The sequence below is a fragment of the Thamnophis sirtalis genome, unplaced genomic scaffold (assembly GCF_051295495.1).
Source record: "Thamnophis sirtalis isolate CommonGarterSnake01/CBP01778 unplaced genomic scaffold, rThaSir2_p1.2 scaffold_2, whole genome shotgun sequence".
NCBI classification, from domain to species: Eukaryota; Metazoa; Chordata; class Lepidosauria; order Squamata; family Natricidae; genus Thamnophis; species Thamnophis sirtalis.
The window spans coordinates 24,784,696-24,809,260 of record NW_028261382.1 but is presented as its reverse complement, the minus strand read 5'-3'; the positions used below and the strand labels follow the sequence as shown (position 1 = coordinate 24,809,260).

General features: G+C 42.4%; 1 protein-coding gene across 1 annotated transcript in view; it reads left to right on the top strand.

Moving 5' to 3' along the window:
- Positions 1-19,661, top strand: part of FAM163B (family with sequence similarity 163 member B) — a 66,193-nt gene extending 46,532 nt beyond the window's left edge. The window contains exons 2-3 of the mRNA XM_087704474.1: positions 10,506-10,620; positions 17,364-19,661. Coding sequence (XP_087560600.1) covers positions 10,528-10,620; positions 17,364-17,750 — 480 coding nt within the window. The 5' untranslated portion in view covers positions 10,506-10,527 and the 3' untranslated portion in view covers positions 17,751-19,661. The remainder of the gene's footprint in view (positions 1-10,505; positions 10,621-17,363) is intronic.
- The last annotated feature ends 4,904 nt before the right edge of the window (positions 19,662-24,565 follow it).

Sequence of the window (24,565 nt, the reverse complement as noted above, 5' to 3'; positions counted from 1 at the left end):
GTATCCACTTTGCTTCCTTGTTGTAGTCCTTTGCATTTTCCCACAATTCTTTCCAGAATTCAACTGTGGCCTGCTTTTCTGGTTTTTCACTTTTGGTGTCACCATTCACATTAAGACTTTGATAAAAACACCGTTGGTCTGATCAAAATTGCTGATTTTGTTTATATTGGATGATTCGTGCCTCATATCTTTCAATTTTTCTAGCTGTTGCTGTTATCTGCTGTTTTACAATCTCTACAGCTTCATTGATGTTTCTTGTATCCAATCTATATCTTCTGATTAGCCGATCTATGATTTTGTTGTTTTTAAGCCGTTGCTCATGCATGTTCTTTAAGTTACTAGCATCTCCCCTTAATTTTTTGATTTTTTGTTCTAAACGGATTTTCCACTTTGGCTTTGATGCTTTTTCTGTTGTGTGACTAGGTACTTTAATTTTAATGCCTAGTTCATTAGTGACTATTACAGCTGCGCTGTACATTAACTGGTTTGTTTCCAAGATGGATCCCGGTTCAATTGTTGAAAACACTGCATTAACCATTTTCATGATAGGGGCCAAAATTTTCTTAGGCACAGTTTTTAGTGATGGTAAACGTTGCCTTTCCTCATTAAGCAGAAAATGCTCCATGATCTTATCCTTCAATTCTTTTTGTTTTTGAGTTAGTTCATCATTTGGTTCAGTGATAACTGGTTCTAGTGGTGGTGATGTTATTTCCTCCCCGAGAGCTTCTTCTGGGAGTTCTACTATAGTGTCTTTAGTTGTGTCTTGAATATCAGTTATTTCCGCTTGTGATATTGTTTTTTGGGTTTTGCAATTTGCCTGAATTTCCTCATGTTCAACTTCACTAAACACTTTATTCCGTATAATAAATCGCCTTTGATCTGCTAGTCGTTGTTCACTAACATTTGAATCTGGATATTGTTGTTTCCATAATTCATACATTCGCTTTAAATATCCTCTTTTTTCTGGCTCTGAGTTGTAGTAACAGGCCATTATGGCACGGTTTTCATCTGCACTATATTTTTGTCATTTTGTTGGCTGGTCCACTTGTAGCCCACTTGTCGACGGATGTCCAGGGACCCCAACATCCGCCGCGGCCCTTGTTAACCCGCGCGATGACCGATGCGGTATGGAATTCTTATTCGTTTTTTTCACCATATTGTATGGGTTGGCGGGGGTTTTTTTCCGGGACCAGATGCCAACCTGATCCCAACCTTCCTCCTTTCTCATCCGGGCTTGGGACCGGCAACGGCGGAGTTATTATTATTATTGTTGTTGTTGTTGTTGTTGTTGTTGTTGTTGTACAATTGTATCACAGCGGCCAGTTGTTTCGCCGGATTTGGCATTGGTTACTAGTCGGGCCCCACCCAGGGGCCTAGGACGTTGTAAAGTATTTTCGTAATATGCGTGCAGATCCAAGCAGTGCGGCTTTTTGCATTTGACTGATGGTGATTTTGTCAATTTTTAACTGTTTTAAATGTAATTCCAGTGCTTTTGGAATAGCACCCAGTGTGCCAATTACCACTGGAATTACCACTGCTGGTTTGTGCCATAGTCATTGAATTTCGATTTTTAAGTCCTGGTATCTTACGATTTTTTCATGTTCCTTCTCGGCGACCCTGCTATCACCTGGTATTGCGATGTCTATGATTGTGACCTTATTTTTCTCAACCAGTGTGATGTCTGGTGTATTATGCGCCAGTATTTTGTCGGTTTGTATACGGAAATCCCACAAGATCTTGACCATCTGATTTTCGGTGACTTTTTCAGGCTGATGTTCCCACCAGTTTGTTGCTGTTTTAATATTATAATTTTTGCACAAATTCCAATGGATCATTTGTGCTACTGAATTGTGCCGCAATTTATAATCAGTCTGCGCGATTTTTTTACAGCAGCTGAGTATGTGATCAACAGTTTCATCAGCTTCTTTGCAAAGTCTGCATTTGGCATCATCAGAGGATTTTTCGATTTTGGCCTTAATGGCATTTGTGCGGATAGCTTGTTCTTGCGCAGCCAGGATTAGTGACTCTGTTTCTTTCTTTAATGTACCTGTTTTTAACCATAACCAAGTTTGTTCACTGTCCACTTTATCTTTTATTTTTTTCCAGAAATTGACCATGCAGTGCTTTGTTCTGCCAACTCTCCATTCTTGATTTTATCACATCTTTTCTGTATTCTTGTTTTGTCTGTTGGGCCTTCAGTAGATTTTTGTTCTTTACTTCGATTAATAGATGTTCTTGAGTGTCTTTTAAATAATCAGCCAGTGCATGTTTTTCTTCTTCAACTGTTTGCTTCACTTGTAATAATCCTCTGCCACCTGATTTTCGGGGCAGATAGAGTCTATCAGTATCACCACGTGGATGTAAACGGTAGTGCATTGTCATTAGTTTCCTGGTTTTTCGGTCCAAAAGGTCCAAATCAGCTTGTGTCCAGTTAACTATGCCAGCTGTGTATCTTATAACTGGTATTGCCCAGGTATTTATGGCCTTGATTGTATTTCCACCATTCAATTTAGATTTCAAAATTTTCCTAACTCTGTTGGTGTACTCTCGCCTGACAATAGTTTTTACTTCTCCATGCTTGATGTTATCCAACTGCAGAATGCCTAAGTATTTGTAGGCTTCATTTTCTTTGCATTTAATTAGTTGGCCATTGGGCATTTCAATTCCCTCAGATGCAGTGATTTTGCCCCTTTTTATGGATACAGTGGCGCATTTTTCCATGCCAAACTGCATTGAAATATCGGTGCTGAATACTCGGACTGTATTTGTCAATGATTGGATTTCTATTTCTGACTTTCCATAGAGTTTCAAATCATCTATATATAGTAAATGCAAAATTTTTTCAGCTTTTTTGGCTGTTTGGTAGCCTAATTTCATTTTTTTTAAGATTACTGATAGTGGGATCATTGCGATGATGAAGAGAAGAGGTGAAAGTGAATCACCCTGGAAAATTCCTCGCTTGATATTAACCATTCCGTAGCTCTCATTCCCTACTGCCAACTCAGTTCTCCATTGTTTCATTGCCTTTTCAGTAAAGGATGTAATATTTTTGCTAATGCCAGTTGTTTCTAAGCATTTTATGATCCAACTATGTGGCAGTGAGTCAAATGCCTTTTTGTAATCAATCCAGACCATATTCAAGTTCGTTTTTCTGTTCTTACAATTTTCTAATATCATTTTATCAATTAGAAGCTGATCTTTTGTGCCCCTGCTCCTTCTTTTGTTGTCTTTTTGCTCTACTGGCAAGATGTTGTTTGTTTCCAAATAATCCATCATGTTATCTGCAATAATGCCTGTGAGTAATTTGAAGGTTGTTGGCAAGCATGTTATTGGTCTATAGTTTTCAGGTGTTGTTCCTTTAGTTGCATCTTTCTGAATCAAGTATGTTTTTCCAGTTGTCAACCATTCATCAATTTGGCCCTTTTGTAAAATTTCATTCAGTTGCCTGGCCAATATTGCATGTAAACTGGTCAGATATTTGAGCCAGAAACCATGTAATTGGTTCTTTCCAGGTGATGTCCAATTCTTTACCTTTTTTACTCGATTTTTGACCATCTCAGTTGTTATTTCTAATACTTGCATTTGTTTGTTGCCAATGCTTTTCTCAAAGTCATGTATCCACTTTGCTTCCTTATTGTAGTCCTTTGCATTTTCCCACAATTCTTTCCAGAATTCAACTGTGGCCTGCTTTTCTGGTTTTTCACTTTTGGTGTCACCATTCACATTAAGACTTTGATAAAAATGCCGTTGGTCTGATCGAAATTGCTGATTTTGTTTATATTGGATGATTCGTGCCTCATATCTTTCAATTTTTCTAGCTGTTGCTGTTATCCGCTGCTTTACAATCTCTACAACTTCATTGATGTTTCTTGTATTCAATCTATATCTTCTGATTAGCCGATCTATGGTTTTGTTGTTTTTAAGCCATTGCTCATGCATGTTCTTTAAGTTACTAGCATCTGCCCTTAATTTTTTTACTTTTTGTTCTAATCGGATTTTCTACTTTGGCTTTGATGCTTTTTCTGTTGTGTGACTAGGTACTTTGATTTTAATGCCTAGTTCATTAGTGACTATTACAGCTGCGCTGTACATTAACTGGTTCGTTTCCAAGATGGATCCCGATTCAATTGTTGAAAACACTGCATTTAACCATTTTCATGATAGGGGCCAAAATTTTCTTAGGCACAGTTTTTAGTGATGGTAAACGTTGCCTTTCCTCATTAAGCAGAAAATGCTCCATGATCATATCCTTCAATTCTTTTTGTTTTTGAGTTAGTTCATCAGTTGGTTCAGTGATAACTGGTTCTAGTGGTGGTGGTGTTATTTCCTCCCCGAGAGCTTCTTCTGGGAGTTCTACTATAATGCCTTTAGTTGTGTCTTGAATATCAGTTATTTCTGCTTGTGATATTGTTTTTTTGGTTTTGCAATTTGCCTGAATTTCCTCAAGTTCAACTTCACTAAACACTTTATTCCGTATAATAAATCGCCTTTGATCTGCTAGTCGTTGTTCACTTATATTTGAATCTGGATATTGTTCTTTCCATAATTCATACATTCTCTTTAAATAACCTCTTTTTTCTGGCTCTGAGTTGTAGTAACAGGCCATTATGGCACGGTTTTCATCTGCACTATATTTTTGTCGTTTTGTTGGCTGGTCCACTTTTAGCCCACTTGTTGACGGATGTCCAGGGACCCCAACATCCGCCACGGCCCTTGTTAACCCGCGCGACGACCGATGCGGTATAAAATTTTTATTCGTTTCTTTCACCATATTGTATGGGTTGGCGGGTTTTTTTTATGGGGCCAGTTGCCAACCTGACCCCAACCCTCCTCCTTTCTCATCCGGGCTTAGGACCGGCAATGGCGGAGTTGTTGTTGTTGTTGTTGTTGTTATTATTATTATTATTATTATTATTGCGTGGTTAATCTTTGGTGAGATTCACAGCCTTTGGGGCTGGTTGGTAGCTCAACAGCTCGAGTCCTAACCAATGTTCCCTCTAATTTTTTTTCAGTGTGTATGGAAAAGTATAGTATTTGAGCAGCACATTTTCATGCCTGAGCACCTGAATTTTTTTCACAGATGTTTCACAGAGCAATTGATTTATAGGATCCGAATTGGAATGGAGAAAAATGGTTTTGTGCGTGAGTGTGTGTGTGTGTGTGTGTGTGTGTGTGTGTGTGTGTTTGAGTGAGCAAGGGATCCAGTAAGGGAACTGCGCCTATTTAGGAAAGAAGGTAAATTATTGCAAACATGATCAATCGAAGATAAGTATGGGGACAGGTTGGGCAGTAGAGAGAAAGTGATAAAAGAGTGGGAGAGAGGAAGGAAAAAAGAGGGAAGAGAGACAGAAAGAGACAGAGAAGGACAGAGAAAGTGACAGAAGAGTGGGAAAGAGAGAGAGAAAGAGACAAAGAGAAAGAGGGTGAAAGAGACAGAAAGAGACAAAGAGGAGAGAGAAGGAGAAAGTGACAGAAGAATGGAAAAGAGGGAGAGAGAAAGAGAAGAGAGATGAAGAGAAAGAGGATGAGAGAGACAGAGAGAGAAGAGAGGAAGAGGAAAGAGTAAGAGAGAACATCTCATTTCAACCCTGAGCACTGTTCCTTCTAAGGTGCGTGGCTGCGCAGCTGCGCACATGGTAAGAAAACCCTGCACAGCAGTTTCTAACTGCCGCGCAGAGATTTCTTTCAAAGCAAATGTGGGGAAGTCTTTTGCAGGCGGCTAGAACTGGCCGCCCACAAAGGACCTCCCCAGACTTGTTTTGATGAGCACGGAGCGACTGATGGTAGTTTGCGCTGGCCACAGCTGCTCAAACTAGCATCAGTCGCCCCGTGTTTAGCAAAGCAAGCCCGGGGAGGTCCTTTGTGGGCGGCCAATCCTAGCCCAGCGCTGCACCTGAAATGAACCCCCAAAGCCCCCGACGCCACCAGAATATCTACTGCCACCTCCTCCTCCTCCAACAGCACTGCTGGATTTGCCTCCCGACGCTGCAATTGAGGTGAAGCTGCCAAAGTTCCCACCGGCACCCCTGTCCGTGGCAGTGGTGCCTCCCCCTCCACGCAGAGCACCTGAGCTGGGCCCCGCGTTATCCCTCCCACTTCCTCCTCCGCCATGCTTTTGAAGAGCCATGAGGCCACGGGAGCCAGTAGAAAGGCGGTAGAGGGGGCAGGAGCAGAGAAAAAAGGCCTCATGGCACGGAGGAGGAGGAGGTGGCAGGGGTAACGCAAAGTCCAGCTGAGGTGCTCCGAGCGGAGGGGGAGGCACCACTGCTGCTGCCATGGGCGGGGCGCCAGCAGGAGCTTTGCCGGCTTCACCTCAGCCACAGCGCTGGGCAGCAAATGTGTTGGTTCACCCTCTGACTCCTGTTGAAATATCCCCTGCCTGCCATGATCCCTTTTTCCCTCGAAGGATCAAGGAGGGTCCGGCCTCAGTGTGGGGCGGGGGGGGATAGGTCTTCCTCCAGGGCCCTGGAAGGCACGCAAAGGAACACAGCGCTGTTTCCTCTCCCACAAATTTTACGGACAGAAGGCGTAGCTGTCCTGGGTGGATTTTAGCCATCTTTTTAGCCGCTGAATGCAAACTAGTGGCTCCGGTCACAGGTGCAAAAGACCTCCCTATTCGGGGGGGGCGATGCCGCTGCACCTGGGACTCCTCCTGTCCCTCGGGGCAGCGCTGATGTCTCTCTTGCGGGGCGGGGAGTTGCGGGGAGTTCCTGGAAGCGAGGAGGTGGGGGGGGAGATAGCCAGGGTCCGCGTTTGCGTCTTTCTCACTGCCTCCAGCTCTTTTCCCAGAAGGAAACGTCTTCCTTCCTCCGCGTTACGCTGAGCCTTGTTTAAAGGCTGCGGTTTTGAGCTCAGGCAAGATGGGAACAAGGGAGGCATTTTGCACAGAACTTCTTCAGCTCTGACAGGATTGTGGGGAATGGAAGCATGGGTAATCTCATGTCCTGCAGCCCAAACTTTCTCCTCCCAGCAACTTGGCCTGTTGGATACAGTGGTGGCGGGGGAAGAATGTGCTGGGTGGGCTGGCTGGCTGCGGAGGGGGGAGCCCTTTAAAGCCCTGCTGCCACGTCTTCCCAGCAAGACTTCCTTTCGGCTCGCGGTTTCCCTTGCCAAGCATTTTTTTCCTCTTTAAAAGTATTTTTGGATTTCTCCTCACCAAACCTTTAAGACTGAAAGAGTTAGAGTTGAAATATAAAGAGATTGTCAATCGCCATACTGTTAGATTGATAGGCAATTATGGACTATCTTGATTATATCCTCCTTAGAAAGAATATGCTACTGTATGGTTGAGAAAAAGATCAAACTTCATTCCATGGAAACCCAACAAAGTTCATAGGGAAGGTTTCTTTCTATGATGGGCTTCTTGGGTCAACAGTGAATATCAGTTATCAAAAATGCAGGTAGAAAATTAAGCAGGCAATAGGCAATTACAAAAAGGGAAGCCAACTTTCTGAATCTGTTTCTTTGCACTTAGTGACTTATAAATAGACTAATTACTATATATTTTAAATAGCTGTAAAGCTATGCTGAAAAAGTTGTTCTCATGGTATTGTGATAAATTCAATAAAAAGAAGGGAATTCTTGATGAATTTAAGGAGAAATGCGAGTATTGGATAGTAAATGGACAAATAAAATTACCAATCAAAGAGAATATTTGCACCTCAGGGTTGAAATGACCTCTTATCCTCTTCCTCTTCATCTCTCTTCTCTTTCTCTCTCCCTCTTTTCCATTCTTCTGTCACTTTCTCCTTCTCTCTCCTCTTTGTCTCTTTCTGTCTCTTTTACCCTCTTTCTCTTTGTCTCTTTCTCTCTCCTTCTTTCCCACTCTTCTGTCACTTTCTCTGTCCTTCTCTGTCTTTCTGTCTCTCTTCCCTCTTTTTTTCTTCCTCTCTCCCACTCTTTTATCACTTTCTCTCTACTGCCCAACCTGTCCCCATACTTATCTTCGATTGATCATGTTTGCAATAATTTACCTTCTTTCCTAAATAGGTGCAGTTCCCCTACTGGATCCCGCGCTCACTCAAACACACACACACACACACACACACACACACACACACACTCATGCACAAAACCATTTTTCTCCATTCCAATTCGGATCCTATAAATCAATTGCTCTGTGAAACATCTGTGAAAAAAATTCAGGTGCTCAGGCATGAAAATGTGCTGCTCAAATACTATACTTTTCCACACACACTGAAAAAAAATTAGAGGGAACATTGCTTCCAGGGCCCTGGAGGAAGACCTCTCCCCACCTCCGCCCCACGCTGAGGCTGGATCCTCCTCGATCCTTCGAGGAGGGAAAAAGGGATCTTGGCAGGCAGGGGATATTTCAGCAGGAGTCAGAGGGTGAACCAACACATTTGCTGCCCAGCGCTGCAGCTGAGGTGAAGCTGGCAAAGCTCCCACTGGCGCCCCCGCCCATGGCAGCGGCGGTGGTGCCTCCCCCTCCGCTCGGAGCACCTCAGCTGGACTTCATGTTACCCCTGCCACCTCCTCCTCCTCCGTGCCATGAGGACATTTTTCCCTGCTCCTGCCCCCTCCACCGCCTTTCTACTGGCTCCCGTGGCCTCATGGCTCTTCAAAAGCATGGCAGAGGAGGAAGTGGAAGGGATAACGCGGGGCCCAGGTCAGGTGCTCCACATGGAGGGGGAGGTACCCCTGCCATGGGCAGGGGTGCCGGTGGGAACTTTGGCGGCTTCACCTCAATTGCAGCGTCGGGAGGCAAATCCAGCAGTGCTGTTGGAGGAGGAAGTGGCAGTAGATATTCTGGTGGCGGCAGGGGCTTTGGGGGTTCATTTCAGGCACAGCGCCGGGCTAGGATTGGCCGCCCACAAAGGACCTCCCCGGGCTTGCTTTGCTAAACACAGGGCGACTGATGCTAGTTTGAGCAGCTGCGGCCGGCGCAAACTACCATCAGTCGCTCCGTGCTCATCAAAACAAGTCTGGGGAGGTCCTTTGCGGGCGGCCAGTTCTAGCCGCCTGCAAAGGACTTCCCCATGTTTGCTTTGAAAGAAATCTCTGTACGGCAGTTAGAAACTGCTGCGCTGGGTTTTCTTGCCATGTGCGCGGCCACGCAGCCGCGCACCTTAGGGGGAATAGTGATCCTAACCAAGGACCTAGGAACTGTTAAGGTAACGTCGAAGGATATAAGCTGTTCTAAGTAGGGTAGTTTTTTGTAGAATCAGAATGTTCAAGTCTGATAAATTTCAAATTTCCAAATGTTCAGGTAGCCTTTTGTATATTGCTCCAAGGGCTCCAATTACAATCAGGACAACACACAATTTCTTTTTCCACAGTCGCTCAACTTCAATTTGCAAGTCCCCGTACTTTTGTGATTTTTTTCTTGCTGTTTATCTTCAATTTGTGCATCACCAGGTATTGCAATGTCAATCAATCATACTTTCCCCCCCCAAATATGTTATGTCAGGTGTGTTGTGGGCCAAGTGCCTGTCAGTCTGAATTTTGAAGTCCCACAAGATCTTGACTTTCTCATTCTCTAAAACCTTCTCAACCTGATGGTCCCAGTGGTTTTTGCTGTACTCAAATCCAAACTTTTGGCACAATTTCCAGTGAATGGTCTTAGCAACACGGTCATGGCATTGTAGATAGTCAGTTGTTGTTGCTGTTGTTGTTGTTATTATTATTAGACTGCATGTAAAATAACTCAGACAATGCAATGGTCACTAAGCATTTATGTTGATTAAAATAATATATATTTTTATATATACTGTATAAGTATGAAAGAAGTGAGTTTTCACACAAAGTGCCTGCAAGTTTGCGAGGCCTTTCACAAAATTCCCGAAATATTGGAAGTGAGCGCTTGCCGTAGCTCAACATCACTCATGTTGGGAGTGCCTGTAATGCAGAGGTGGGTTGTTACCGGTTCGGGTGAGCTAGTAGTGGAAATGGGCACTTGCTTGCTGAACCAGTAGGGGCAGCAGGCTGGACACGTTCCTGAACCGGTTACTCAGTTGCTGCGGCCGTTGCCAGCTTGGCTTTTAATCATTTTTTAATATTCTGCACATGCGCAGAACAATTTCCTCTAAATTGTCCATGCACGCACAGCAAACTGGCAGCAATGCCGGCAGCAACCCACCCTGCTGTAATGGCCTGAGTGCTCTGCCAGGAAAAACGGGCTCCCGAGCTTCATTTTCAGCTGCGGCAGCATCCTGCAACCCTCTGTCAACAAAGGTGGGGGGAGGGGTTACATGCAGCCTGTTTTTGCTGGCAGAAGCACCGTGGGCTTGTCCTTCACTGTTTCAGGGCGGCCCCATGAGCCAGATCTAAGCACCCCTTTTGGCCGGATCCAGCCCCCCGGCCATGAATTTGACAACCCAGTTATAGGCAGTTGCTGAAACGCAATTTCAGTGATTGGAGGAGCCGCCTGGGGCTGATGGAGTCTGCTGACGGCCACAGGCCTCTCTCTTGCAGCCCCTGCTCCCCCCACGCTCCCCCTGCCCTGACGACCCTCTTGTCATGCTTCTTTCTGCTCTCCTTTCCAGGTGTTGATGGGGAAGAGGTCGGATGACCGCGGGGACTGTGGTCATCACCGGCGGAATATTAGCAACTGTCATATTACTGTGTATTATCGCTGTTCTCTGCTACTGCAGGCTACAGGTACATTTTGCTTCACAACATGAGGTTTTTTAAAAAATATTTAATATTACACTTCTATGCCTGGGGTGGGGAGGAGCTGTTGTGCTACAAGCGTGCTCAATTGCTTTTCTTGGGTTTTAGGGGAGACCTGTTTTTATTGGGCCAGGATTTTGCTTGACCCGAAACTGGGCTGGGTTTGTGTAGGAATTCACAGAGAACACTGTGCACGTGTGTGAGACAGTGGGTATCAGGGGTGGTTGGGGTGGGGTGACTGAGGAATGTGATTTCATACATGTTTATTATATCATAAGATTTGATTCACCAGTTTGTTCTTTTCCCCGTGGAACCGTTTGCACGCATGCTCTGCCAGAGGAGCGAAGGCTTTCCTTCCAAAAAAATCTCGCAGGAGTGCCAAAGCTGAGAGTGGCTTTGGAGTACTTTTGGCAGTCTAAGGAATGTGAAAATTGGCATCTGCTGCTTCTGCTGCTCACAGCCAAATGACCACATCAGAAAAAAAATCAAACCTTTTGCTGTGCAGAGCATCTCAAGGCACCTCCCTGCTGCCTCTTATTTCATTTCCACAATCAGGTGGGGGAGCTGCTGAAGAGCTAGTGCAAAGCAGGCTCTTCTCTTTCAGGGCATCTGTACAAGCGGCCTCCCTTAGAACTGGGCTCTCCAACCCTGGCAACTTTAAGCCTGGACAACTTAAACTCCCAGAATTCCCCAGCCAGCAAACTTAACATTGCCAAGGTTGGAGTCCCTTGCTTTAGAACAGTGTTTCCCAACCTTGGCAACTTGAAGATGTCCGGACTTCAACTCCCAGAATTCCCCAGCCAGCATTACTGGCTGGGGAATTCTGGGAGTTGAAGTCCGGACATCTTCAAGTTGCCAAGGTTGGGAAACGCTGCTTTAGAAGACTCTCTGGTGAGCCAGATCAGTTGGGGGGGGGGGGTGTGTCCTTTTATCACTGAAATTATGCAGACACGGAATCCTTGCCTGCTTCTCAGAATACTCCAAAAGGAAAATCCTTGAGGTCAGTGGATGCGAAGGGGGAAGGACAATTGCCAAATCCTTGCCCTTGGAGGGCAGACTTGGAAAGGGAAGACAAATAGGTCAGCCCTTGGTAGTTGTTCAGACTGCATTTGTACTTAATGATTTGCAGCTGGGCAAAATAGTTTTCTGGAATAATCTGGAGCTAAGAAGGCCTACTCCGTCACCCCTAAAGTGCTTGTTGTATTAACACAAATGTGTTAGTGCAGAATGGAAGGATTTATATTCCTTGTAGACGGCATATAAAAAGAATATAAAAAGAATATAAATCCTTTCATTCTCCATTATCCTGTCAGAGCTGAAGAAGCTTCTTGGATGAGAAGCCAAATGTCTTCAAAGAAAAAAACAACAAGAAAAGTTGTTGCCCCCAAAAGGCACCTTTGGGACAATCACAACCTGGATGACTGAGAAACTCTACAGACTTCTAGCTACACAATTTGGGATGAAGACCCTTGGAATGCTGTCTGAGTAGGAACAGACTTCCAGAGGAAACAAAAATTGCAGACTAAAGGAACCAGGTGACCCTGGGGACACAGATAAACCTCCAAGTGGCCTCTGAGATGTGGGGGATGTGAGCTTTGAAGAGCCTCACATGAACCCTGCCTGACAAACCAACTCTGGGGGTCCTTTTGTGGGTCAGAAGGGAGGGGGACGAAGATGGCAGCATCTCATCAGACCCAGAGGGAGGCAACAGGTCCCTCACAGGTCAGAGATTTGCCCTTGAATCTGAGTCAGGCGGCAGTCTGCAACATGGCAGACAAGATGCTGACTTCCAGTCAAAGCAAATGAAAAGGAGGGTGTGGAAGAGATGAAAGACCGGTAAGAAAATTTATCTAACCCACAGCCATAAATCAAACCTGGAAAAGGCAAAGAAATCTTGAGAGCATAAATAATACTGATGGTCAGATCGAGATTTTTTCAAAAAGAAAGAAAGGAAAATGGAGGGTTGAAACACTAGTCCCCCAAAAACAAATTCGGACAGAAAGGGAGAAAGCAGAGAAGTGACAAACCCACTCAAATGCAAACTCTAAATCTAGATTTGAAATAGAAATCAAACATTCCGAAGGATTTACTTTGTTTGAATTCCTTCCAACTAATATATCTTAAGCCACTGCAAAAAATCAAGAAAAAAGGACTTCTTCTCACTAATAACTGATAACCTAACCTTGACTGTGCAGGAAGTTTTAATTAACCAACTGACATAAATCAGAATTTGGAAAAGCAGGAGGCAAAGAGAAATGTACCCGAATCTGCAAGTTTGTTCCAATTGATATATTTTGAGCGGCTATAATCGACCCGAGGTGGAAAGTGGCAAGGGAAAGAATAATAACAGAGTCAAGAACTGGGAAATATGAAGGGTTCCCCCCCTTTCTTCCTTTTTTTTTTCTCTGCAAAATATTAAGATGGCCCCGGCTTCTCTTCTGGTTTCACAGTAGTTGAATTAACTAAATTTAAGGTGGACCAGAACCTCGAAATAAGACTTGTATAATTAAGTGCAATTTTGGAACTGGACATTAAGGAAGAACAAAAGACTAAGATGGCACCCATCGCTCTTCCCCACAGCAGCTGAAGTAGATAAATTTAAGGTGGATCAACTCTGCTCCAAACCTGATTACAGAAAATACGACTTCAGAAACAGAGTGGTCAAAGCCTGGAATCTCTACCTGATTCTGTGGCTTCTTCCCCAAACCTCCAAAACTTTAACCTTTAAAACTGATCTCACCCCATTCCTAAGAGATCTTTAAGGGGCATGCATAAGCGTACCAGTGTGCCTACCGTCCCTGTCCTAATGCTCCCTTTTTATTCATATCCTTTTCATGCATTCAAAATCATGTTTATACTTTTATCTGTTATCTTATATATATGCTTGACAAAAATAAATAAATAAAAATAAGGACCTGCCTTGAAGGAATGAGGAAACGGGCCCTTTGAAGCAGAGCTTGGGCATGTCTGTTCTTGAAGTATGGTTGGAGGACCCTCCTCCAATCAGCAGGAGAAAGGAGTAGATATCCCCTTTTGTAATCACCTCCCCTTTGCCTAAAACTCCCTTTTCTCTGGCTCCTGCTGCACTGCACAAGGGAGATGCCATCCTGTGTCATCACCCTGGGATGAGTCAGAGAACTTCTCTTTCTCTGACTTAGAAGGTGGCTGAAAAATCCTCCTATCTATGGCTTTTGGCACCCTGAATTTTAACTGTCTTGCTGGTGTCCTAACAGGGATCTAAACTTGGGAGGCGGAGCCAACATCCCGATGATACGGACATGCAGTCTCAGTGCTCCGACACCGCTGCTGATACTTTTGCGCTGGGTGGTCCAATTGGACCTAACCATCCCATAGATACAGTAAACAGGAAGAATATGTCTTGCTGATCTCAGGGACACTGCAAAGTCTCTGATTGATCCAAGAGAAGTTCTTCAAGCCGTCGACAAAAAGTCCAGCCTCAGGCAGATGAAGTTGGGACGGCTCCGGAATGGAAGGGAAGCAGAAAGAGAAAGTGTGTCCATCTGGTGAGGAAATTTTATTGTTTTGGAAAAGACTGCCCAATTTTTTTAAAAGTTAAATTAAATCCAAAAGCAGAAGAAAATAAGCAGCGAAATTAACCTATATTGGATTGCTTTGGATAATGTGTTTAATTTTATTTTGTGGATTGAAGTGCTTGCAACTTTTTTAAAAAGATAACAGATCAGTTTTTCTTCTTTTTTTTTATTTTTTTAACCTATGGATTAAAGTCTTCTTTATTTCAAGAAGGACTTTTATTACTTGCTATTAATTCTATTTGAGAACTCTGTTTCTTTTAAGTTTGAAATAACATTAGAGAGTGGGAAGCAATACTGCCATTTGGAGGCAGGAGGCTTGAGTTTTTGAAACAATGCACTTTCCCTTTTCCTTTTGATCTCACTGACTTTGTATCTCGAGGCTTGGCAACTTGTTCATTGAAAGTGATAAGAAGCTTTTTTCTTCTTTTTTGAAGATTATAAATGATATAAGAAGCCTTGAAAGCCAGAGTGGCACTATCTACTAGCTTGTTAAAATGGCACAATATTTAAAAGAAACAATAACTTTGCAAAATGTCTTGGTTGGAATTCAAAATTTATTAGAAATAACAGAGAGAATTGAGAAGATGGAAAAAATAGAGTTTATAACAGCAAAAAATGATAGGGTCAGTCCCAAAAATTGAAGGGGAAAATTATTATAAAGACAAGATAACTGATTACTTTACCACTGGAGTGAACGTGGTTGAAAGTGGGAAAAGGGGAGTATGGAAAAGGGAATTAGATCAACAGGAACTATAACCTGGATTTCAAGGCATGGAAGAAGAAAAAAAAGGAAAAACGATGGATTTAAGGAGAGAGAACTTCTCAGAAGCAAGATTGGCAACCAAAGATAAGCTGATTAAAATAGCAGATGGAGGGCATCAAGATTACTTAAGTGATGCTACAAGCAACAAGCGTCGGAGAGAAGTCCACAAAAAAATTATTAAGGAAATAAATAGAAGATCAATTCCACAAATGACAAAAGAAATAAGACTGTATTATTACTGGAAGGATACAGGCTGATATATGAAAGTTGATAATAAAAAATAGTTAATTTTAGTAATTAGTGATTAGTAATTTAGTAATTTCTAGAGTGTTATGTTAAATAAATGATAAGGATAATAAGGTACATACATGTGTTGATTTGATGAGAGGAAAGTTGATATAATTAGTGAATGGTTTTTTGTTAATAAGTAATATCTATAACAATAACAATGAAATGACAAGGGATATAGTGAACAATATATGTATGTATGTATGTATGTATGTATGTTTGTTTGTATGTATGTATGTATGTATGTATGTATGTACTGGTTTAATAAAAGGAATTGGGATATAAATTGTAAACAGCGATTTGGAAAGGAGGATCAGAAACCTTGTTATTAATTTTTATTTAGAACATGCTATAAAGGGGTAATGTTATTAGATGATATTAGAAACAATTAATGAAATGCTACTATGTGCTTGTGTTTTTTTAAAAAATTTGGACTATTTCATGTAAAAGGATGTTGAAACCACCACAGTCAAATGAGAAGAGTGGTACGTTGATAGTAAGATATATAAAGATTTTTGATTTAAAATACATAATGTGATTTGAATTATAAGCAATGACTGTGGAAGTGATGCATGAAAGTTATTTGTAACCAATTGACACACTTCTACAATATTAGTGATTAGTAATTTAGTAATCTTTAGAATGATATGTTAAATAAATAATTGATAATGATTAGGTACAGATAAAGGTACACACGTGTTGGTTTGAAGAGAGGAAACCTGATATAATTAGCGAATGAATTTCTATTAATAAATAACAATTATAATAACAATGAAATGATAAGGGATATATTTAACAATATATATGTGTATATGTGTGTGTGTGTGTGTGTGTACTGGCTCAATAAAAAGTATTGGGATACAAATAGTAAACAATGATTTGGAAAAGAAGATTAGAAATTTTGTTATCACTCATAATTAATTCTTACTTAGAACATGTTATAAAGATGTAATGTTATTGGATTATATTAGAAATAATTAATGAAATGTCATTATGTGGTTGTGTTTTTCAATTTTGGATTATTTTATGCAAAAGGATGTTGAAACAATTATAGTAAAATGAGAATTGTGGGATGTTGATAGTAAGATATATAAAGATTTTTGATTTAAAATATACAATGCAGGGCTGGGTTTCAACCGGTTCGCACCGGTCCCTGCGATCCGGTTGGTCGCCAAACCTGGAAGTAAGTAACTTCCGGGAACGGCGAAGGCCCCCCCCCCCCGCGCCCGCCCGCGCCCGCACACCCGCGCCCGCTCCTTACCCGGTTTTTTTGAATTTCGCGCTTTCCACGCATGCGCAGAACGCCTGCGCGATCCTCCAGGAGCAGCTGAAGCATTGCGCAGACGCTAATACGCATGCGCGCGCCGCGTGCGTGAGGACGCTGCCGGCCTCGTTCCAACCGATCCGGTTGGAACGGGGCGAGAAACCCACCCCTGATACAATGTGATATGAATTATTAAGTAATGACTGTGGTAGAGATGCATGAAAGTTATTTGTAACCAATCGACACACTTCTACAATATGTAACAAAAGATGATTTTTTGTGTGTGTTGTGCTTGTTTAACCAAAAATAAAAAAAAAATCTTTTCAAAAACAAAACAAAACAGGGATCTAAACTTCTCTTTCCTTCTGGTTAGATTGATGGCTTCTCATTTTTAGCTCAGACTTTTTGTGCAGTCACTTTATTTTTGAAGATAGTCCCTTTTTTTCCTTCTTACTAGAACCTGGCAATTCAACATTTAGTCAGCTCTTTTCAAGAAAAGGCTCTTCATATTTACTTTGTTGGAAGCAGGTCATTTGTTCTGTTTTCTAATGTGCTGGAATTCTTTAAAATGTCTCTGTCATGGTGTCAACGTTGTGTGAGAGTGACAGTGATTGTGCATTCCTACAAACCAAGCCAGAGTCTGCTTATCCAAGTTGAGCATGCCAGGTTCACACAAGGCAAAAACCACGGTTTGCGAATGCTGGTGGCTGAGTTGCCTGTTGCGGCAAGCCCAGTCCAAACCGGCTGCCTTTACCATGTGTGAACCGGCTCCCTGGGAATAGGTTTCTGTGAGGGTTGTAGAGAAGCATCTCTTGGCCTGGGGAAGGAATGGCGGCCCATGGAAATTGTTTCTCTCTTCCAGTATTACTGTTGCAAGAAGGATGAGTCGGAAGAGGATGGCGATGAGCCCGACTTCCCTGCAGATTCCCACATCCCCCCCCTGCACTGCAACCGTAACGTGGCTCTGACCAACGGCCCTTCCTTGTACCGCTCCCCCTACAAGAAGTCTTCCCAGTCCCGGACTGGCTGTCCCAGCTGCTCCCAGTATGAGCCTCCAACGTTCTTCCTGCAGGAGCCTGAAGAGGAGGTCCGCAACGGGGGCGACCTGGTCAACTACAAGGCCATCAGCCAAGAAGACCTGGAGCTTCCCATTGGCCTGAGCAGTGGCCTCCAGGCCCTCAATCCCAACCGGCTCTCCGCCATGCGTGAAGCCTTCTCCCGCAGCCGCAGCATCAGCACGGATGTCTGACTGGCCTGGTTGAAGAGGCCATGCCCTCCCTCGGCTCGCAGGCTCAGCCCAAGGCTAAAGGCAGTTTGGCTTCCCAGCCTCCTCCTCCTCTCTCGTCTTGTCTCAATGATGCCAGGAGCACGGCTGTCTTGGTAGAGATCGTCTGTTTTCTAAACCCCAATCAAAGCAGCTCTTCTTCCTGTAGGTGAGGTTTTTGATACAGGACATCCTTTTGTATGAATATGCAAACTGGTTTGCCACCCTTCAGCCTGCACAAGGTATGGCCTCTGATTTCCCTGATGGGGGTGGGGGTGGGGAAGGAGGCTGGAACTGAGCCAGAGCCAGATGTTTTTGCCAATTGCTTAATGCAAATCCAGCTATTCCCTTCTTCTCTGCAGTGTCCCCACCATACATTTGGTCTATTCTGAGCCTCTCAGCCACCCCCAGGCCCTCCCCCCCCCCCGTTGCTGTCAGAGGTATTTTTAACAACAGAAGAAACATACCAGAAACATGGCCAGGACTGTCCCTTTCCACTATGTCCAACTGAGATGAGCTTGGCTTTCGTTTGGGCCTGGCCTTGCTTGTCCCTGCTGTGCTGGTCCTGCCCTATTTTGCATTGCTCAGTGCAGGTGGAGGGCTGCCAAGGACCATGAAGGTGTTCTATTGGCATCTGTGGGGGTGCAGGACTTTCCCATGTTTGAACAGTGGTGTTGCCCACTGCAGGACTTCCTGTATATCACCTGCAATGAAAAGCATCCCTGGTTTTGTCAGGCAAACCAGAGGGACTGTGGTGTGCTCTAGGCCTCTTCTGCTCCCCCCCCACACCATCCCAGTTTCCCCTCCGAGTGTCTAGGAGGCAGACGCAGAGGGATGGTGGGCACAAGGCGCTTCTGCGGGCACAGGGGCATGCCTTTTCTTTGGACAGAAAGGCTGCAGTTCAGAGCTCAGCGACATTCACAATGGCAGACTGCTAGAGAAGGCAGCTTCCCTCAACCTGCCTCCAGGAAAGTGGGGTCCTGGCTAGATGGGATGTCAGCAGGGAGATAAGATTTAAAAGACAGCAGGACAGACGGCCTTCAGAGATAAAGGCAGTTAGTCCACACCACTGCTCCCCCAGGTCTTTGGGTCTGGAGGAGGCAGTGGGGTGGAGACTGCCCCAGAGTGCCCAGACGAAATTGGTCTCCCTGCAGGCTGACAGTGTGTTCAGGTAGTTTGTAAAACTGGCATTCACGAATTAGGTGCTGGGGACAATGGGAATCTGACCTGGTTGGGCAGTTTGAGTTCAATCTATTCAAACTCCTCTGGAGCGGGCCCAGGGCATGAGAGTCCAAGAGGACAAGGAGGAGAAATGGGTGCCAGTTCAGAGACGAGTCAGTAGCGTCACTGATCCAGGTGGGCTTTTTCCATCTAATTTGGAATTAATGTTCATGTCTTGCTTTGGCTGCATCCAATAAAATGCATTCATGTTGGTTTTCAGTGATCTGTAACTAGTTGCTGCTTCCACAAAACTATTTTGTATAATTCTTAAAATTTGTATTGGTTTCAGTGGCACTCTTAAAAATGCTACAATTTGTTGCTTATAAGTATGGCTATTTATTTCTCCCCTTTATATATCTTTGAAATAAATTCAAACTATTTCATGAATTTTCATTTATCTTTACTTGTGATAAAATGTACAGGACTTCTGGATTCCGAAAATAAAAACAACTTACCTTGACTTGTTACCAAATGAAGTGTTTCTTTCACTGTATTTAAGGAAATTATTAAACACCTTTAAGAAAAAAAGGGGGTGAGGGGAGTGCTTTATCCATTTTCTGGCCCACAAGTATGGAGAGGCAAAAGGGGAAGCCCTTTTATAAAATGGGGATTTGAGAAATGGGGGCACCAATTTTTTCTCTTAAAATACCTACCTCTCGCCCCAACCCTGGCCCTCTCACCCTCTTTGGAATGTGGCCTTGAGATGCCACCCTGCCTTGTCTTAATGCCTTATTTTACGGCACCAAAGTCAATGCCTTGCTTTCTTCTTCCCTTGCTTTCCCCCATTATTCACTTCCTTTTTTCCTTTCCTAATTTCCCTGATATTTATTTCTGTATTCTTTTTGTATGTTATATTATAAATGTATAAAACTAAGGAAAATAAAGAGGGGGAAAATAATTTTAAAAAGAGATGCCACGCCTGCTGAGCGTGGAGCCCCTTCCTATGGCATCTCTTCTGGATGGCTTTCTTCTCTTCCTTTTGAATCAAATTGAATACTCTACTTGGCCAAATGTGACTATACACACAAGCTTTCAGTGTGCTTGTAAAACTATAAAATAATAATAACAACAACAACAACAACAACAACAACAACAACAACAACAGAGTTAGGGAAATTTTGAAATCTAAATTGAATGGTGGAAATACAATCAAGGCCATAAATACCTGGGCAATACCAGTTATAAGATACACAGCTGGTATAGTTAACTGGACACAAGCTGATTTGGACAATACACTACAGTTTACAGCCACGTGGTGATACTGATAGATTATACCTGCCCCGAAAATCAGGTGGCAGAGGATTATTACAAGTGAAGCAAACAGTTGAAGAAGAAAAACATGCAGTGGCTGATTATTTAAAAGAAAGTCAAGAACATCTATTAATCGAAGTAAAGAACAAAAAACTACTGAAGGCCCAACAGATGAAACAAGAATACAGAAAACATGTGATAAAATCAAGAATGGAGAGTTGGCAGAACAAAGCACTGCATGGCCAATTTCTGGAAAAAATAAAAGATAAAGTGGACAGTGAACAAACTTGGTTATGGTTAACAATAGGTACATTAAAGAAAGAAACAGAGTCACTAATCCTGGCTGCGCAAAAACAAGCTATCCGCACAAATGCCATTAAGGCCAAAATCGAAAAATCCTCTGATGATGCCAAATGCAGACTTTGCAAAGAAGCTGATGAAACTGTTGATCACATACTCAGCTGCTGTAAAAAAATCACGCAGACTGATTATAAATTGCAGCACAATTCAGTAGCACAAATGATCCATTGGAATTTGTGCAAAAATTATAATATTAAAACAGCAACAAATTGGTGGGGACATCAGCCTGAAAAAGTCACCGAAAATCAGATGGTCAAGATCTTGTGGGATTTCCGTATACAAACCGACAAAATACTGGCGCATAATACACCAGACATCACACTGGTTGAGAAAAATAAGGTCACAATCATAGACATCGCAATACCAGGTGATAGCAGGGTCGCCGAGAAGGAACATGAAAAAATCGCAAGATACCAGGACTTAAAAATCGAAATTCAACGACTATGGCACAAACCAGCAGTGGTAATTCCAGTGGTAATTGGCACACTGGGTGCTATTCCAAAAGCACTGGAATTACATTTAAAACAGTTAAATATTGACAAAATCACCATCAGTCAAATGCAAAAAGCCGCACTGCTTGGATCTGCACGCATATTACGAAAATACGTTACGACGTCCTAGGCCCCTGGGTGGGGCCCGACTAGTAACCAATGCCAAATCCGGCGAAACAACTGGCCGCTGTGATACAATTGTACAATAATAATAATAATAATAATAATAATAATAATAATAATAATAATAATAATACTCCGCCGTTGCCGGTCCCAAGCCTGGATGAGAAAGGAGGAGGGTTGGGGTCAGGTTGGCATCTGGTCCCGTAAAAAAAAACCCGCCAACCCATACAATATGGTGAAAAAACAAAATAAGAATTCCATAGTGCATCGGTCGTCGCGCGGGTTAACAAGGGCCGCGGCGGATGTTGGGGTCCCTGGACATCCGTCGACAAGTGGGCTACTAGTGGACAAGCCAACAAAATGACAAAAATATAGTGCAGATGAAAACCGTGCCATAATGGCCTGTTACTACAACTCAGAGCCAGAAAAAAGAGGCTATTTAAAGCGAATGTATGAATTATGGAAACAACAATATCCAGATTCAAATGTTAGTGAACAATGACTAGCAGATCAAAGGCGATTTATTATACAGAATAAAGTGTTTAGTGAAGTTGAACATGAGAAAATTCAGGCAAATTGCAAAACCCAAAAAACAATATCACAAGCGGAAATAACTGATATTCAAGACACAACTAAAGACATTATAGTAGAACTCCCAGAAGAAGCTCTCGGGGAGGAAATAACATCACCACCACTAGAACCAGTTATCACTGAACCAACTGATGAACTAACTCAAAAACAAAAAGAATTGAAGGATAAGATCAGGGAGCATTTTCTGCTTAATGAGGAAAGGCAACGTTTACCATCACTAAAAACTGTGCCTAAGAAAATTTTGGCCCCTATCATGAAAATGGTTAATGCAGTGTTTTCAACAATTGAACCGGGATCCATCTTGGAAACAAACCAGTTAATGTACAGCGCAGCTGTAATAGTCACTAATGAACTAGGCATTAAAATTAAAGTACCTAGTCACACAACAGAAAAAGCATCAAAGAAATCATAGATCGGCTAATCAGAAGATATAGATTGGATACAAGAAACATCAATGAAGCTGTAGATTTTGTAAAACAGCAGATAACAGCAACAGCTAGAAAAATTGAAAGATATGAGGCACGAATAATCCAATATAAACAAAATCAGCAATTTCGATCAGACCAGGCATTTTTATCAAAGTCTTAATGTGAATGGTAACACCAAAAGTGAAAAACCAGAAAAACAGGCCACAGTTGAATTCTGGAAAGAATTGTGGGAAAATGCAAAGGACTACAACAAGGAAGCAAAGTGGATACATGACTTTGAGAAAAGCATTGGCAACAAGCAAATGCAAGTATTAGAAATAACAACTGAGATGGTCAAAAATCGAGTAAAAAAGGTAAAGAATTGGACATCACCTGGAAAGGACCAATTACATGGTTTCTGGCTCAAATATCTGACCAGTTTACATGCAATATTGGCCAGGCAACAATGAAATTTTACAAAAGGGCCAAATTGACGAATGGTTGACAACTGGAAAAACATACTTGATTCAGAAAGATGCAACTAAAGGAACAACACCTGAAAACTACAGACCAATAACATGCTTGCCAACAACCTTCAAATAACTCACAGGCATTATTGCAGATAATATGATGGATTATTTGGAAACAAATAATATCTTGCCAGTAGAGCAAAAAGGCAAAAAAAGAAGGAGCAGGGGCACAAAAGATCAGCTTCTAATTGATAAAATGATATTAGAAAACTGTAAGAACAGAAAAACGAACTTGAATATGGTCTGGATTGATTACAAAAAGGCATTTGACTCACTGCCACATAGTTGGATCATAAAATGCTTAGAAACAACTGGCATTAGCAAAAATATTACATCCTTTTCTGAAAAGGCGATGAAACAGTGGAGAACTGAGTTGGCGGTAGGGAATGAGATCTATGGAATGGTTAATATCAAGCGAGGAATTTTCCAGGGTGATTCACTTTCACCTCTTCTCTTCATCATCGCAATGATCCCACTATCAGTAATCTTAAAAAAAATGAAATTAGGCTACCAAATAGACAAAGAAGCTGAAAAAAATTCGCATTTACTATATATGGATGATTTGAAACTCTATGGAAAGTCAGAAATAGAAATCCAATCATTGACAAACACAGTCCGAGTATTCAGCACCGATATTTCAATGCAGTTTGGCATGGAAAAATGCACCACTGTATCCATAAAAAGGGGCAAAATCACTGCATGTGAGGGAATTGAAATGCCCAATGGCCAATTAATTAAATGCAAAGAAAATGAAGCCTACAAATACTTAGGCATTCTGCAGTTGGATAACATCAAGCATGGAGAAGTAAAAACTATTGTCAGGCGAGAGTACACCAACAGAGTTAGGAAAATTCTGAAATCTAAATTGAATGGTGGAAATACAATCAAGGCCATAAATACCTGGGCAATACCAGTTATAAGATACACAGCTGGTATAGTTAACTGGACACAAGCTGATTTGGAAATTTTGGACCGAAAAACCAGGAAACTAATGACAATGCACTACAGTTTACATCCACGTGGTGATACTGATAGACTATATCTGCCCCGAAAATCAGGTGGCAGAGGATTATTACAAGTGAAGCAAATAGTTGAAGAAGAAAAACATGCACTGGCTGATTATTTAAAAGAAAGTCAAGAACCAAGGTGGTGCAGTGGTTAGAGTGCAGTACTGCAAGCTACTTCAGCTGACTGCTAGTTCGGCAGTTCGGCAGTTCAAATCTCACCGGCTCAGGGTTGACTCAGACTTCCATCCTTCCAAGGTGGGTAAAATGAGGACCCGGATTGTTGGGGGGCAATATGCTGACTCTGTAAACCGCTTAGAAAGGGCTGAAAGCCTATGAAGCGGTATATAAGTCTAACCGCTATTGCTATTGCTATCTATTAATCGAAGTAAAGAACAAAAATCTACTGAAGGTCCAACAGACGAAACAAGAATACAGAAAAGATGTGATAAAATCAAGAATGGAGAGTTGGCAGAACAAAGCACTGCATGGCCAATTTCTGGAAAAAATAAAAGATAAAGTGGACAGTGAACAAACTTGGTTATGGTTAACAACAGGTACATTAAAGAAAGAAACAAAGTCACTAATCCTGGCTGCGCAAGAACAAGCTATCCGCACAAATGCCATTAAGGCCAAAATCGAAAAATCCTCTGATGACGCCAAATGCAGACTTTGCAAAGAAGCTGATGAAACTGTTGTAAAAAAATCAGCTGCTGTAAAAAAATCGTGCAGACTGATTATAAATTGTGGCACAATTCAGGAGCACAAATGATCCATTGGAATTTGTGCAAAAATTATAATTTTAAAACAGCAACAAACTGG